Raw genomic sequence first — 18,110 nt, 5'->3', positions numbered from 1 at the left:
TTTAAAACACTAAGAATGTGAGTAAATGACAGATTTTTCACTTTTGGGTGAGCTATGCTTATCAAGCTGTCAATCATTCGAGTGTAATAGTGGTTGGCACAGATGTTTTTCTACAGTTGAGGTCAAAAGTTTACATGCACCTTGCAGATTCTGCAAAATGTTTTTCCAAAATAAGAGGGATCCTACGAAAATGAATGTTATTTACTATTTAGTACTGACCTGAATACATATACGTTTCTATACAGTCCACAAGAGAAAATAAAAATTTATTTATAAAAATGGCCCCATTTAAAAGTTTACATACGCTTGATTCTTAATACTGTGTTGTTACCTGAATGATCCACAGCATTTTTTTTTTGTTTGTTTAGTGATAGTTCATAATTCCCTTGTTTGTCCTGAACAGTTAAACTGCCCGCTGTTTTTCAGAAAAATCCTCCAAGTCGCACAAATTCTTAGGTTTTTCAGCATTTTTGTGTATTTGAACCCTTTCCAACAACGACTGTATTATTTTGAGATCTGAATATCAGGGTAAATGTAACTTATTTTGTCTTCTGGGAAACAATTAAGTATCTTATGTTGCTTTTGAATGGCAGTACTAAATGAAACAAATATGATATTTAGGCAAAATAAGAAAAATCTTAATTTTGTTCAAAAGTTTTCACCCCCGGCTCTTATTGCATCTTTTTTCTTCTGAAGCATCAGTGAGTGTTTGAACTTTCTGTAATAGTTGGATATGAGTCCCTCAGTTGTCCTCTGTGTGAAAAGATGGATCTCAAAATCATACAGTACACTAAACCAAAAAAAAAAAAACAGTTGTGGATCATTCAGGTAACAACACAGTATTAAGAATTAAATGTATATAAACTTTTGAACTGGATAATTTTCATAAATTCAACTATTAATTTCTCTTGTAGATTATATGTAATATATTTTAAGTGAAATTCAGATCAGTACTAGCATGCATTTTGCATGATTCCTATTATTTTGGTAAAATAATTCACATTTTGAAGATTCTGCAAGGTCTATGCAAACTTTTGACCTCAATTGTATATGCAGTTTCAGTATAAACTATATGTCATGCTCTGTGACTCATGCATTTCACTTACGTCCAACACCAAATGCTTTTCCATTGTTAAAAGGGGACAGAGAGCATCATGGGACCACAGGGAAGCCCTAATGATGCGCTAATAAAATGTACTAACAATAAAAACCACTAAAGTCGAACAAAAATAACAACAGCATCCTGAGCCGTGTCACTATACCTCACAAAGCGACGACATGGAGTGTAGACATAACTCCTTAGAGACACATTCAGGGTCGCACAACACAAATACGACAGACATGTAAAAGACAAACAAGCACATTATATGAAAAAGAGGTCAAGAGAGAAGGAAAAAACAATAGAGAGAAAGGAAAACGCAAGACAGACAAACAACATAAACCCATAGATCTGTATATATTTTCCAATGCACCAAATGATTATGCTGTTTCTTGATGAAAAATCTGCCACTCTATCCCTTGCATGCACACACACACACACACACACACACACACACACACACACTTTAAAGCCGTTGATCCAAATAGTCAGTGAAGCTTGCAGACAGCACACCCAGACTGCTCTGTTTAGCTTGGCCTTCATTCATATTGGAAAAGTTATCCGCTATCAAAAGGATAAAATCAAAGTGCTGGATATATAATACACCCATCTAAATCTAAAGAAAGACCATGTAAAGGAGAAATAAACTACGAGTACATAAAGTGGAAAATACTGAAGCTACTCTAATGGTTTAACAAAATTTGTGCACTTACTAATTAAGCATCTATCCATCCATTCAAACTGTAGCAACAATCTACCAATTGCTAACCATACTATCACCAGCTATGTAGACATGCAAGGCTGTAATTTAATAAAAGGGTTTTGGGATGAACATTGTTGATTAATCGGATTCTGTATGAAAGCATTTGTTTACTACTAAAAATCGATGCTATAATCACCCCCAAAATCAATGACATGAGCTACAACCAAAAAGAAAGAGAAGGAAAAGCTTTAAGGAGACTGGAATAGGTATAGATATACGAATAGGAATAGGAAGAGGAGACGAGAGGAAAGGAGAGGAGAGGAGGAGTATTGTAAGTGAGAGCAGAACTCACAGTGAGTGAACGCTGCAGACTGAAGACCTGCGAGAGATTGCATCTCGATTTTGCTTTACAAAACTGCACATGCGAAACAAAAAACAAAACAAAAGAATGAGACACAAACGCAAATGAAAAAAGTGCCGAGGGAGCAGATGGCAGTCAGGGTGATGTCACTCTGTCTGTCCACCTGTCCCCTGTGTGTTTCAAATACAAGGCAAACATTGGTAACACTTCAGCAAAGGACTTTAAACACTCTACAGACTGTGGACATTAAGAATGCACTTTAAAAATACATAAAACATGAAATTAATTTCAACGTTAATTTCTATAAAATCTGGCCCTCCACTTCGGTGTCACCAAAATATAAAGCTAACAATACATGTGTTTAAAACTTAGAAAAAAAAACAAGCTGGATTACAGAAGTGTACAGTTTGCAGTTTTGTAAAAATTACACTGATTTGATGTGATAAAATGAAATGTGAATAAAAATTGGTTTTGTTAAGAAACATTGAAGTGACATTTGTAAAATGCTAACATCATGTGCTCTGTGAACAGACAAGAAGAAACGGTTACACATATGAAAACAAATCACACATGTAAATGAAAGTACAACCAGAAAAAACAGCAAGCATTCATTCAGACATTCTGGTCTCTTAAAACCGACTGCAGATTAGCATTATTTAGCGTTTCTTCAAGTAAAGGCACCTTTGTATAAGTTTATTAGTGTTATTGTGCTATTATTATTATTATTATTATTTTGGTTCTTTTTCTGTTAAAACTGTTCTGGAAACTTTTGAAAAGGAATATGCAAAATTATATAATTCTATATGTCTAGAATTACCATTAAACTATAAAACGAACTTTTACAAATTATTATTACAAATTATGTAAAGCCATTTTCATCCTGACCAATACTGCCCTACAAAGCAAAAAGGCAGTAACTATGCCGAGTGCAGAACTGAGAAAAATGACTTTAAAGTTATCCTGTCATCCAGCCTGTAATCCAATTACTGTACAAACGACTACCATTTTTCTACAAAACGACACACATTTGAGAAGATATTTTGTTACATAACAAAGCATGCCTTGAATGTCATGAAAATGATAATAACTAATTTTTGACCAAATACTGCCTTTTTGCTTTGTAGGGCAGAATAATTGTTCAAATAATACACTTTTCAAATGTTAGTTTACTATCAAATGTCAGCAAAAGGGCATGAAATAAAATGTGGAAAAAAAAGTTTAACGTCAAGCAGAAAATATTATGAAAATGTTAATTATGTGTATTTAGTAGAAAGGCATTGATATCAAAACCTCACAACACGATAACATCTTGATATGAAGTCGACAATACGCTAAAAAAAATTAAGACTTAGAAAATGAAAATGTCCTGTTGCACTGTAAAAAAAAGAAAATGAATATTTCATAGTTATATTATTTTGCTTTACACTACAATAGGGAAATTACAATACATCTTTTGTAATTTCTACACTTGAAAGAGATATTTTGAATTTAGACTGCAGTAACATACTGCACTTTTAAGCTTTTATTTTGAAGGAAACGGCAGAAGAGCTTTTATTTTGACGGAAAACTCCTGCTTAAGTGAAAACAGGCTTTCAAAAAACGGTTCTCACTACAAATCTAGTGTAATGCAGTAATCATCTGCCGCAAAAATAAAGCATAAATGGTGGCCGTTGCGTTGCTAAATGCACGCTAAACTTACAGCAAATGCAATAAACAAGTTCAATGCATTTGCTGTGAACTGAGCCGTTCTGAGGTGCGGAAAACATTGGATCACGAGCTGATCACCTGAACAAAGTGCGCACTTTGAAATGCGCAGCGAAAACTTGATGAAGGGAATAAGTCATATTGTGCTTTTGGCATTTAACAGATACTGTGCCAAAGCATAATGGCCCAAAACACAACTTTAAAGACCTTTTCACCTATCATTTTATATCATCATGTGACCACGATGATATCGAGACAGTTTTGCTATCGTGATAGCCGACCATAGTGTTTAGGATAAACAAAATGCCTCAGCATGACAAAGGAGTCAAGTATTTTATTCTAAAAATGTTCATTTGATTTTCTTGTATTGCATGTATATAGACTACTGTATGTGGGTCATTTGTACTGTAAATAAACTAATTAGTGTGTTAATGGGCCAAGAATGCCTATTCTTGAAGAAACACCCTAATTCTGAAGAAACCCTAATTTTAGGTTTATTTACCTTGCAGAAGCTTTCAGGCAAAATTGCATATAGCATAAAAAGCATATACTTCTGCAGATGACATATAATTAAACTATAATAAAATTGCTTTGATATAACATTTATCAAACTAAAGCAACACACTCATGAGGAAAAGACTACACAGAGCAGGTTTAGGGGAGGCCAGGGTCACACTGACATCGACTGGACAAACAATCAAGCAATCACAAAGAAGAACAGACAAGTAACAATCAATAGCTACGGTACACAGAGGAAAAGTTTCATTGCACAAGGCTGGATAAGAAAACATACAGGGAAGAAGAAAAAAGTAGACACTTACGCTGCTATTGAGATGTTGGCAGCAGACATGGGGCTGACCTCCTTCACCTCCATGGCCTTCTGAAGAGCTATGCTCTTCTTCGCTGCCTCCTCTTGTTCCTCTTCATCCTGAACGCATGGACATGGCAAAAATGAAAGTTTTGTCAATGTAAGAGTAATAACAGGGAACAAAATGTCATAAATCAGGCAACAGGGAACTTTATTAAGGTCAGATTACCTTTGTCAGCTCCTGTGCATTGGCAAGGTTATCCACAGCAATGGCCAAGAATACATTGAGAAGTGTGTCTAGTTATTATTAAGTTAGAGAACTGTTTGTAGTTCATATTGCATTTCATTCAACATACATTTGATTTGCATTAAAACTGACTAAATTTTTTCTTTTAATCAAATTCAACTGATAATAATATAGATATATATTTAACATAGATGTAATATAAATTGTTTTATCCCTGATGCCCCAAATATTTAAACAGATGTAGGACAGGATACAGTTTCCAAACAGTGTTAGAACAATGAAGTAGACCGAGGAGAACATTCCACCCCGGACGCCACCCTGGGACTCTATCCCATGATACATCACTGCATTCCAATCTTCTCCTGTCAAAATCTACAAGAGGCATAAACAGGTTAAGCACAGAAGTCTTACAGTTTAATGCATAAAAAAACACATTAAACATTCATAGGGCCAAATTAAAATAAAGTATACCTGGAAGACTGTCATTATGGCTGCAGGGAAGCTGTCAAAGTTTGTAGTGGGAGTTTCATCTTCAAAATTAAACCTGGTTAGGAAGAGAGAGAGAGAGAGCTTCAATGTACTTGGTATAAAAAAGCTTCAGAGGTACACTCAGTTCTGGTTTGCTTTAATTGCAGGGCTGAGTTACTAAGAGCAAAATTCTGTTTTATCATTTGCATCCTAGGCACTTACAGTTGAAGTCAAAAGTTTACATACGCCTTGCAGAATCTGCAAAATGTTTATTATTTTACCAAAATAAGGAGGATCATACAAAATGCATGTTATTTTTCATTTAGTACTCACCTGCATAAGGTATTTCACACGTTGACATATAGCCCACAAAAGAAAATAATAGTTGAATTTATAAAAATGACCTTGTTCAAAAGTTTACATACATTTGATTTTTAATACTGTGTTGTTACCTGGATGATCCACACCTGTGTTTTTTTGTTTCATGATAGTTGTTCATGAGACCCTTGTTTGTCCTAAACAGTTAAACTGAAAAATCTTTTTAGGTCCCACAAATTCTTAGTTTTTTTGGTTATTTTTTTTTTTCAGCATTTTTGTGTATTTAAACCCTTTCCAACAATATTTGATTTTGAGATCTATCTTTTCACACTGACAACGGAGGGACTCATATGCAACTATTACAGAAGGTTCAAACGCTCAGTACTAAATGGAAAAAAAATGATATTTAGGCAAAATAAGAGAAAATGTACACATCTTCATTCTCTTCAAAAGTTTTCACCCCCCGATCTAAATGCATAATTTTTCTTTATGAAGCATCAGTAAGCATTTGATTCTTTTGTAACAGTTGTGTATGAGTCCCTCAGTTGTTCTCAGTGTGAAAAGATTGTTGGAAAGGGTTCAAGTACACAAATAAGTCAGAAAACCAAAGAATTTGTGGGACCTGAAGGATTTTTCTGAAGTACAGCGGGCAGTTTAACTGTTCAGGACAAACAAGGGACTCATGAACAACTATCACAAAGAAAAAAAACACAGCTGTGGATCATTAAGGTAAGAACACAGTATTAAGAATGTAAACTTTTGAACAGGGTCATTTTTTATAAACTCAACTATTATTTTCTCTTGTGGGCTATGTGTAAATGTATTTTATGTGAGATATCTTATTCAGGACTTACTAAATAAATATATATCAGGCATTTTGTACAATCCCTGTTATTTTGGTAAAATAATTAACATTTTTCAGATTCTGCAAGGTGTATGTAAACTTTTGACTTCAACTGTGTCTTAGGTAATTTGTGGGCTTGACTGTTAAAAACAGAAAAGTGTAACCGTCATACTCAAATGCGATATTGCCTGTTTTTTGGACTATTTTCATTTCTTATTCACCTTTTGGATGAAAACACAAAAGATTGACACCCTAATCTCTATCTAGGAGGGCTTTAGAACCCCTGTCTTTCATCTCAACCACCTAAAAACTTTAATAATGTAGACGTCATAGAAAAATGGATGCTCTCTCACCCCAACTCTATTGAAATCGAATAAGATTCAGCCACACGCCACCATTTCTGATTTACTGACAAACTGCCAGAGTCAGATTCACGATATCTTGCACGTGAGGTAAGAAATATTTGTCCTTGCCTTAGATTAAATGAACTGGAGGATCGGTTTTCTTCTTTTTTTGACCCATCCCTATCATTCTCATCCTTGTTCTAGCATTTTATTTTTAGATTTCAGAGTTCTCTTTCAGCCTGCCATCTTTACCTCTCTCCAAATTGCCTTTCAGAGTCTGGCCTTCAAGGGAAACACAAGAACACAATGGTGACTCATCCATTCATAGACGAGATTCAGAGCACGCTTGCTTTCACAACAGGGAATTGTGGTGGAAAGGATGTATCATTCAGTCCTGGCTTGTCGTGGGATGTGTGCATTAGCTTTACATCGTAAACATAAAGAGGTTTCTAACAGAAGCTGCAGTAGATTTATTATTGCATCCTGTCACAAAACAAAATGCTGTTCACTTATACAGTAAAAGAAGCTTAGAATATACTTGATTACACAAAGAATAAAGGACTGATTTTGTAATCGCTGGGGAAGCATCCAACTTTTTTTTGTGCAAATGTATACCATACCCACATATGCAAACACTTCACAGAACAAACATGTGAAAGCTTGTGTCTCAGGGCCCTCAGGGGCCTCAAAACTAAAGACAAAAACAGGATAAAAATGTTGACAGAAGCTCATTTGACAGGATGTTGTTACAGTTCTGTCAGTTTATGTCTTAGTCATGTCATGTATTTGGTTTCTCCCATTGTCTTCCCCCGTTAATCTGTCTGCTTTGGTTTAGTCCTTGTCATCTGTATCACCTGTGTCCCCGTAATTAGTCTGTCTTTATAAGCATGTGTTTGAGTTCTGTCCTTGGTCGGTCCTTTTGTATGAAAAGATGTGTGTGATGTTCCTGACTTGTTCCTGCCTTGTTCCAGTCGAAGATTTATATTAAATATATTGTATTTTGTAATTCCTGTCGTCCGTCTCGTCAACTCCTGCACGCACCCGTAACATAAGGACCGACCAACAAAAGTGTACCTGGCGTCTTTCCCTGCGTTTATTTTTCGTTTTTGTATCAGTGTTTGTTTTATATTTTTTCCTCATGGATGACCCCAACGTTGCCATCATTCTCCTGAAGCAGGGGAGACGCTCTCTCGAGGACCACACCAGAGACTTTCTGTTCCTCGTTCCATCAACTCACTACCCGGACAGCTGCTTGTGCACGTTCTTCCACCACGGACTTAATGACCACATCAAGATGCAGCTGTCCGGGGAGGGTCCTCGAGAGAGCTTTGCCGGATTCGTCGAGTGGGTGCTGGCGTCCAATGGATCTTTCTGGACTGTCGATTTCATCGAGGAGGACGTCAGCCCCGCTCACAACCCAGAGAGCAGCCAACCATCGCCCCGACATGCAGAGCGGGAACCCGAGCGCACCGCGGATGCAGGACTAGAGCCGCGAGCGACAGAGCCAGAGTCCTCTCCGGCTGATCAGGTGCGTGAGTCGGATTCTACATCTCTGACGGTGGATTGCGACGTGGAGCTAGGGAGGGAAATGGAGAGCCCTGCCCACTGCAACTCCGCTGGGGGTGAGCTGGATATCTCTGGGGACTTAATTGACTTCGTTGCTGAAGTTATGGAATATAAACTAATTGACTTTGTTTCTGAGACTGTGGATATTGACACGCCGGATTTAATAGACTTTTTCTCTGAGCCACTGACCCGCATTGACTTCCCTCCCACCCGCCCTCATCTGTCCGAATCTGCCTGGTTCCCGCTGGTTCCGCCCAGCCGCCCTGAGTCCCCGCTGGCTCCGCCCAGCCGCCCTGAGTCCCCGCTGGTTCCGCCCAGCCGTCCTAAGTTCCCCAAGTCAGCAGTCAGTCTCCTTGCTCACCCTCAGCCCACCATCTCTGCAGTGGGCTCGCCGCAGGGATGCCTGCTCACTTCGGTGGCAAGGCTGGAGGTTCCCTCAGCTCCGCCTCCAGCCTCCGAATCCAGACCTCCACCTCGGTCCTCCGACCCTGCGGCTCCACCACGGCTCTCAGCGCCCTCCTCTCCACCGTCGCCCGTCGGTCCACCAGCTCCACCGGGCTCCATCGTCTTTCCGGCTCCGCCCTGGTCAGTCGTCACCCCATCGGATCCTCAGGACTCTGCTCCTCCGGCTGCGCCTCGTCACGCCGTCCCACCGGCTCCTTGGGACTCCTCCTTCCTGCGGGCACAGCCTCCATCCTCTGTCGCTCCGGCTCCGCCGCGGATCTCCGGGACTCCGCCTCCGCCTCGGCCGCCAGAGCCCGTTCCGCCTTGGCCCTCCGGATCCGCGGTGTCGCCCTGGATCTTCGGCTCTCCATCTCCGCCTCGGGTTCCTCTGCCAGCTGCTCTGCCTCTGTCGGTCGGCCCCACGGAGTCGGCGGTCCGTCCTCCACCATGGCTCCTCCCTCCGTCGGCTCCTCCGTGGGCCGTCATCCTGGCTGCGATCTGGGTCCTGCTCTCCTGCTCCAGGTCCCTCCTGTGTGTTCCCTGGCTCCTCCCTCCGTCGTCGCCCCCTTGGACTGTCCTTTTTGTTTCCTGGACTTGTGTTCCGGTCCTCCTCCGGGGGTTGCGTCCTCCGCCGGAGCCCCCTCCCTTATTGACTCTGTTTTCCTGGTTTTCCGCCCCTCTCGTTTTTTCGTTTTTTCTACGGCGCGAGGACGCGCCTTTCCGGAGGGGGGCGTAATGTTACAGTTCTGTCAGTTTATGTCTTAGTCATGTCATGTATTTGGTTTCTCCCATTGTCTTCCCCCGTTAATCTGTCTGCTTTGGTTTAGTCCTTGTCATCTGTATCACCTGTGTCCCCGTAATTAGTCTGTCTTTATAAGCATGTGTTTGAGTTCTGTCCTTGGTCGGTCCTTTTGTATGAAAAGATGTGTGTGATGTTCCTGACTTGTTCCTGCCTTGTTCCAGTCGAAGATTTATATTAAATATATTGTATTTTGTAATTCCTGTCGTCCGTCTCGTCAACTCCTGCACGCACCCGTAACAGATGTTCTGTTGGTGGAAAATATCTCATTTAAATAAGCAACTGAAAACTAAAGGAATCTTTCTGCAACCAAGTCGGTTACATCAACCATAAAAATAAAATAAAATAAAATTACATTAAATAAAAACAGGGGTTAAGGTTGGTTAGCACAAATAAAAAGAAATATAATAAAATAAAAAATACAATATAAATTGTATTAAATTCAATTCAATAAAATATGTAAGGGATAATCAACGGTTTGCCGTGCGTTAAAGGATTTTAAATGCACGACGTGGAGGCTAATAACCGCCCGACGCAAAGTGCATTTTAAATCCTTTAACGCACGGCAAGCCGTTGATTATCCCGCTTATTCCATGGTTATAGACAAATTAAAACTAGGATTGATATTTGCAGCGCAAAATTTGACTGAATGGATAAAAAAGACGGTTATTTTCGTCAGTTATGACACGCAGCTCTAGCATTCTGGCCGCTTCAAATCAGACTCAGAGATTAAATAGTCCGGTAAAATCACATTTATTTGAATGAAATATAGCATTTGTTTCAGTAGATTATCGATCGACCAAGAGAGAGGGTGAAGGCAAGAGAGATGACAGTTGTGTGTGTGCGTAACGTTACCTGCCTGCATGCTGTGCGTCTCTCTCTACAAACAACAATTCATTCAAAAACAGCAGTTTTACCATCCCGTTGCTGAGGAATATAACGTTAGCGATCTAGTATCTATGCTATTTTAATAAGGATCGCAGGCAAACGTTGACAAGAAGTTTATGTATGTGCGCAGCACAATGCGATCTCCGACCTCTCTCTCTCTCTCTCTCTCTCTCTCTCTCTCTCTCTCTCTCTGTGTGTGTGTTTGCGTGCATCAATTAAAGCAGCGCATTAATATAGAACGGTGATTAAACTGACTTGGAACTACCTGTGCATTAAACGGTTTTACTGCACACCTGCCAGCCAATCAGAATCCAGTATCCAGACATTCCATGGAATAAATATATATATATAATAAAAGTTAAAATAAAAAATACAATAGAATAAAATAAAATAAAGACATAAAATTACAAAAATAAAGTAAAATAAAAAATACAGGGGTTACGGGTTTGCCTGGTTAGCACAAATAAAATAAAATGCTGCTCCGGAGCAGGGTTTCATAACCCCGGGTAAAATGCGGTGCTAACACCGCTTTCAAATTACAGGTGTGAAACGCATCTTTACCCGGGTTAAAAGCGGTGTTTAGAACACAGATAACCCAGGGTTAGGCACAGTGTGAAAAGCCCTCTTGTGTCTCAGGGCCCTAGGGGGCCTCAGCTAAAGACTAAAGCTAAAGACAAAAACCAGGATGAAAATGTTGACAGAGGCTCATTTGACAGGATGGGGGAAAAGATCTCAAATTTTTTTTATCTCAGTCTAATTTACATAAGCAACTAAAAAACTAAAGGAATCTTTCTGCAACCCACCAAGCCAGTTACATCAACTGCAGACGTTTCTCTGAAACACAAGATATTAAACAACCACTTCACTCTGAGCACTTTAACAGGTGCAGACAGGGTCAGGAAACACAATGAGCAAAGACTAAATTAGAAAGTCTCTTCAAACCACTTGAATGTTTATGCTCGTACTCTGCAATCCTCTCCAAAACTTCAGTGCTTTCACTGGTAATCTGCATGACAGCAATTTAAAGAAACTCTAGGGGCATTTGACAAGACCTTAAAAACACAGTCAACAGCCAGGTGAGTTAATACCATCAGACCCTGCAGGCCTGATTACGTAACCGCCAATGAGAGATGTGCATGTATACTAACGTCACAATATACACAAGATGACCACCTATCAGAACACATCAACACAAATGAAGATCATAAATGCTGTATGTGTCAAATTAAAAATAGTTCTACTAGTGAGCTTTATTTGGAAGGGCAGAATGACTCAAGGGTATGGTTTCTATCTGACTCTTGAATATGCATTTCTTCCTTTAGACACAGCCTGGCTGTGATGACTAATATGCATTCACACAGAATGCATTCTGGTGTTAAAAACAGCTGGATGGAGCGCAATGGAAAAATGAAAAAGTCAGTGAACACCCATACTTAAGGGGTTAAGGTTTGGTTGGTTAGCACAAATAAAATGAAATAAAAAGTAAAATTAAATAAAATTACAAAATAAAATAAAATACAATAAAAAATAAATGTAATTAAAAATAAAATACTATAAAAGTTTAATTAAATCAAATTAAATTAAAAATAAAACCAAATAAAATAAAAAAAACACAGGGGTTAAGGTTTGGCTGGTTAGCACAAATAAAATAAAATAAAAATAAAAAATTAAATTAAATTAAAATTAAATGAAAAAAAAATATATAAAAAATAAAGTAAAATAAAACAAAATAAAAAAGTACAGGGGTTCAGGTTTGGCTGGTTAGCACAAATTAAATAAAATTAAAATTAAATTAAATTAAATTAAAAATAAATGTAATTCAATTAAATTTAATTAAATTCAATAATAAATAAAATAAAATAAAACAAAAATACAATAAAACTTTAAATTCAATGAAATTCAATAAAAAAATAAAAAAATAAATATATATATATATATATATATATATATATATATATATATGGGGTTAAGGTTTGGCTGGTTAGCACGAATAAATAAAATTAAATAAAATTAAAAAATTAAACAAAATTAAATTGAAAATACAATAAAATAAAAATACAGGGGTTTAGGTTTGGTTGGTTAGCACAAATAAATTAAATTAAATTAAATTAAATTAAATTAAATTAAATTAAATTAAATTAAATTAAATTAAATTAAATTAAAATTAAATAAATAAAAAATACATAAATAAAATAAAGTAAAACAAAATACAATTTAAACAAAATAAAATACAAAACAATAAAAAAAATATTACAAAATAAAATAAATAAAAATGTATTTGAAGTAAAAGTATAAAATAAAATATAAAATAAAAATAAAAATGTCATTGAAGTAAAAGTATTTAACAGATACAGTTTAAAACTGACTGCCAGCTACACTGTACTGGTTATGTGCAGCCCAATGCCACTAAAAAGGGAGAGAAAGAGGAAGGGTGATGACTACAGCTTTCATTCATCACGCTTGTTGTCAGTGGGGTGCCCTTCGTTAAAGCAAGCAGACACACTGCATAATCAGCTCAGTAATTCTCTGAGCGTAGAGATCTAAATCCCTGTTGGCATGCCGTATCACTCTCTCTGCTCACAAGAGTTGGCACGAGGGTGGAAGGATTACAGAAAAGAAGTGAGCAGATGATGGATAGATGTATTGCAATTCTGACAGAAAATGCATTTGTGTGTCTATGTGTAGTCAATTTAGAGGCTATATGAAAAGAGTAGCCTGTCTGAAATCACAGAATTCACAAAACGGGAGGCAAAAAGTACCTGGATGACTAGGTCACATGACAATGACAAATGACAAATGTAGTACTTTAACACATTCGTATTCATATAGAACATATTTTTTAATGGTCAATAAGTATGATTTATGACTTTATGACAGATTTTTTGATGCAGGCAGTATCCAGGAAGGCTGAGACAAATTCTACATTTTCCAGAGCTACCATGCTCAACAACGGCTCAAACTTAAGGCTATTAAAACATCTAACACCAAAACTGCTCTTGACAGTAGGACACGTTTTACAATCTCATTACATAAATGAGATTGCACAATTAAGCACATGTTGTGACCAGTTTTGTTCATGTATAAGGCAGCGCTACCCCAGCAGATGGAGCCTAGGGCTGATCTCGGTCCAACAGAAGACACATCAAACATGCTGTCAGGCTTTAGATCAGCTCCAGAAAACTGTTCTGAAGCAGATGCCACAGGGGTGTTATGGAAACTTCTATCAGAGCTTCATGTGGGCCTGCTGTGGTCATAAGGCATGAGGATGCACGCAGATTTACAATTCCAGCATCTTTACAGAATCTGCTCCAGCCTGACACAGTCACTTTTAATGCGATTTAAAAGATTATGCATATATGTCTATATCGTTTCATTTGCACCTTGTTTGGTGAAGAATATTGGGGAAAATTACAATTTTGGGGGGTTTATTTCAACACAAGAAATAACAATTTTTTATTCCAGAGCTGGAATGGGACAGAAATGGCTATAAAAATTAAAGATTATTTCAGAAATCACTCACTGGCCCCCGAAGAGTTGCATGCCTAGCAGGGCAAACACCACGATGAAGAGGAAGAGGAGGAAGAGCAAGCTAATGATGGACTTCATGGAGTTTAACAGGGAAACCACAAGATTCCGCAAAGAGTTCCAATACCTACAGAGAAACAGAATTAATACATGTGGAAATAACTTTTTATAAAAATTATTATTATTATTATTATTATTATTATTTTTAAATATATATTTAAACATATATTTGGCTATATATAGATATTTGTAATTATATTTACAAAATAAAATGAATACAATAATATAAAATATAAAATCAATAATATTAAAATAGTACTCAATAGTTTTTAAATATTTGTGATGGACAACATCTAAATTTCAGGGTAAATTTTCAGGGTAAATTTAACTTATTTTGTTTTCTGGGAAACATGTAACTATCTTTCTGTAGCCTCTAAAGGGCAATACTAAATGAAAAAATATGATATTTAGGCGAAATAAGAAAAATGTACACATCTCCATTCTGTTCAAAAGTTTTCACCCCTGCTCTTAATGCATTGTGTTTCTTTCTGAAGCATCAGTGAGCGTTTGAACCTTGGGTAATAGTTGCATATGAGTCGCTCAGTTGTCCTCAGTGTGAAAAGATGGATCTCAAAATCATACAGTCATTGTTGGAAAGGGTTAAAATACACAAAAATGCTGGAAAACCAAAGAATTTGTAGGACCTGAAATATTTTTTCTGAAGAACAGCAGGCAGTTTAACTGTTCAGGACAAGCAAGGGACTCATGAACAACTATCACTAAACAAACAAACAAAAAAAAAAACAGCTGTGGATCATTCAGGTAACAACATAGTATTAAGAATCAAGGGGATGTAAACTTTTGAACTGGGTCATTTTTATAAGTTTAACTATTATTGTCTCTATATTATTATTGTCTTTAATGTGAAATATCTTATTCAGGTCAGTACTAAATAAACAATAACATGCATTTTGTATGTAATATAATTAACATTTTTCAGATTCTGAAAGGGGGATGTAAACTTTTGACCTCAACTGTATTATAAAACATTAGTTTCAGGGAGTACTTCATGCAAAAAAAAAAAAAAAAAAAAAAAAAAAGCTATTAGGTCAAATACGTTTTGGGTCTGAAGTATCAGGAATACCTAATCTGAAGCATCAGTCAGATATGTGAATGTTTTGGCCATGTACTTACTTGGTCACTTTAAAAATACGAAGCAGGCGCAGGGCTCTCAAAACACTGATCCCAAAAGACGCACCAGGCTGGATCGCTGCCCACACCACCTCAAATATACTTCCCACAATTACCTGAGAAACCAGAAATTATTTTGAATCTCTTAGTTATAAAAGTTCATTTTGTGTAGCTTCTTACTTAAATGAGCAGATGGCCTATTTATTAAAATATTAACAGGTAAATATATAAAAATCTTTAAAAGTGACTAGAAAACAAATATACATCTTGAAAATGATAGTTGGAGTGAACGTGAGTACGCTGGCTGAACTACAACTCATAAACAGCCCTGTGGCGATTCAGTGTACACATAAGTATCGCAGTGGCTGATAATGACTGACTAGATGCAGCCACGCAGGCCCATCTGAATCATGTATGCTGTGACTCACCCCAAAGTCAAAACAGTTGAATGAGGAGTGAAAGTAGTTTCTGGGCCCCAGGCCGTACATCTTCAGAGTCATCTCTGTCAGAAACAGACCCAGGAATACAAACTCTGCCAGGTCTAACAGCCCGTAGAAATGAAAAAAGAGATTAGGTTATCTGTCAACACCCTAGCTTTTCCTACACAAACCTTCAAAACTAATGCTCTTACAAGACAGAGATGGGCAACACAACTAAAAGAAAATATATATCTAATCTATATCATTCAGCCTTTTGATGTTCTTCATCAAATTTTATGTAAATGTATTTAATATTTAATTTAATATTTATTTAAATGCATTTGTATATCAATAATATATATATATTTTTTAACTCTTAAATTGCTAAATAGATTTTGTTCTATCAGAGGCTCATCATTTAACCATAAAATAATTTCAGTCATATTTTATTATAATTTAACTATGTAATTGTTAGTATTTACTATAATTTAACAATGCACAATAACAAACAATCCTCACAAACATATTTTCTAATGCATGATGTGTTGTTATTGTTAACTAAAACACTAATACAAGTGAATTAATAATAATTTTAACAGGTACATAACTAAAAAACCTAAAAAAATATATTATTATATAAAATATAATATATAAATATATATTATATCTAAAAATATACAATTAAAGGTCAATTCAAAATATGAAGAAATACATTAAAGCTATATCAATTATAAAATAACACTAACAATGATACATGATACACAGCAAATCACTGAATCATAGTTTTGAATTAATTCACTGAAACTGATAGTTTGAACTACTTCATAGAAATTAATAAAACAATTTTTTTGAGAAACTGACATGAGAGACGTTATTGAGATGCTATTAAATCATCTTAAATCTTTAATGCTCACGAGTTGTGAGGCAAGGAAAGATAGAGAAATTAGTTCTATGACATGCTTTTCAAGTAACTATATAGACAAAACATTCAAAAGTTTTGACAGCATTTGAATAAATGTTTGGTTTGCTTACACAGGGCCTTGGTGAGCCACTCAGGTTGGTCGTAATGGACCATGGCCACACACATAGTGTTCAAGCCCACCAAACACAGGACAATCCAGTAGAAACTTTGTGCCTTCACCATCCGCCGAATGAAAAAGCGTATCCTCTTTTCCTTCCGACGGAAATACGAGGAGCTATCATTCTTACTGCTCTTCAGGCTAGCTCTGGCAAAAGGTGATCCAGGTGGCGCTAGAGAGATGAAAAATACATTCAAAAACATTATGGGAAGACACTCAAGACTGTGATGAAAGATCAGACTACTACTATCTGTAATAATACAGTAATAATACAGATGGGAATACAAATAGTACTTTGTTCAAATGGCATTTCATTTTTATCTTAGAGTTATGTTGAGACAATAAGTGTTTGAGATTATAAATCATTCTATCAGCCTTGTAAATTTCTAATAGAAGAGAATATCTACTCAAGCGTGACTGATTTTAGGTCACCCGTTCCTGCTTTCCCTTCTCTTTTTTACTCACTTCAGCTAATGGGCATATCTGAGCTAACCTGAGTAGCTCTGAGGTTTCAGATTATTATTGTTACTTATTTAGAATGGGATTTAATGTCTTCTCTTTTTGTTAACTATTAACAAACATACATTCTGTATTCAATATATAAAGTATAAAATCATTCTATTGATGTGTTGGACAAATCATGCAGGATATGTGAATAGCAGCATTTGGCTTAGCCAAAAAAGGTTGAAATTTCATGCATCACAATAAAGTGGTCGACAGCTTCTGAAGGTGAATGGTCAAGGCTTACCGACAGAGGAGATGTCTGTGAAATGTTCCTCACCCTCTTCAGCACTGATGAGGTCATTTCTACCCTTTCTGCTCTTTGTTCTTTTCAGAACTGAACAAAAAAATTCATAAGAACACAAACACATACACCAACTACCAACTATTATGACACAGTTTACAAAAACATGAAATGAATCAAATCATCATCAGATCACAATTTTAGCTTTTGTTTTCATGTGAATAAACCAGTTTCCATCTAATTAGGAACTAATTACTACTACATTTGACTAATTACAACTAGTTGTCAGTGGACACTTCGTAACATCTATTTAGAAGCTAATAAATATATAAATACAGTATCTCACAGAAGTGAGTACACCCCTCACATTTTTGTAAATATTTTATTATATCTTTTCATGTGACAACACTGAAGAAATGACACTTTACTACAATGTAAAGTAGTGAGTGTACAGCTTGTATAACAGTGTAAATTTGCTGTCCCCTCAAAATAACTCAACACACAGCCATTAATGTCTAAACTGCTGGCCACAAAAGTGAGTACACCCCTAAGTGAAAG

General features: G+C 36.6%; 1 protein-coding gene across 1 annotated transcript in view; it reads right to left on the bottom strand.

The window, feature by feature from the left end:
* The window catches only part of cacna1bb (calcium channel, voltage-dependent, N type, alpha 1B subunit, b), an 85,998-nt gene that overhangs the window by 47,764 nt on the left and 20,124 nt on the right, over positions 1 to 18,110 (bottom strand). The window contains 10 exon segments of the mRNA XM_073824022.1: positions 2,155 to 2,217; positions 4,689 to 4,795; positions 4,905 to 4,972; positions 5,177 to 5,294; positions 5,394 to 5,466; positions 14,114 to 14,245; positions 15,313 to 15,425; positions 15,738 to 15,850; positions 16,761 to 16,979; positions 17,556 to 17,645. Coding sequence (XP_073680123.1) covers positions 2,155 to 2,217; positions 4,689 to 4,795; positions 4,905 to 4,972; positions 5,177 to 5,294; positions 5,394 to 5,466; positions 14,114 to 14,245; positions 15,313 to 15,425; positions 15,738 to 15,850; positions 16,761 to 16,979; positions 17,556 to 17,645 — 1,096 coding nt within the window.

Source organism: Garra rufa, chromosome 19, assembly GCF_049309525.1.
Source record: "Garra rufa chromosome 19, GarRuf1.0, whole genome shotgun sequence".
Lineage (NCBI taxonomy): Eukaryota > Metazoa > Chordata > Actinopteri > Cypriniformes > Cyprinidae > Garra > Garra rufa.
Note: the sequence above shows the minus strand (reverse complement) of the source record. Positions and strands in the feature narration are given on the sequence as shown.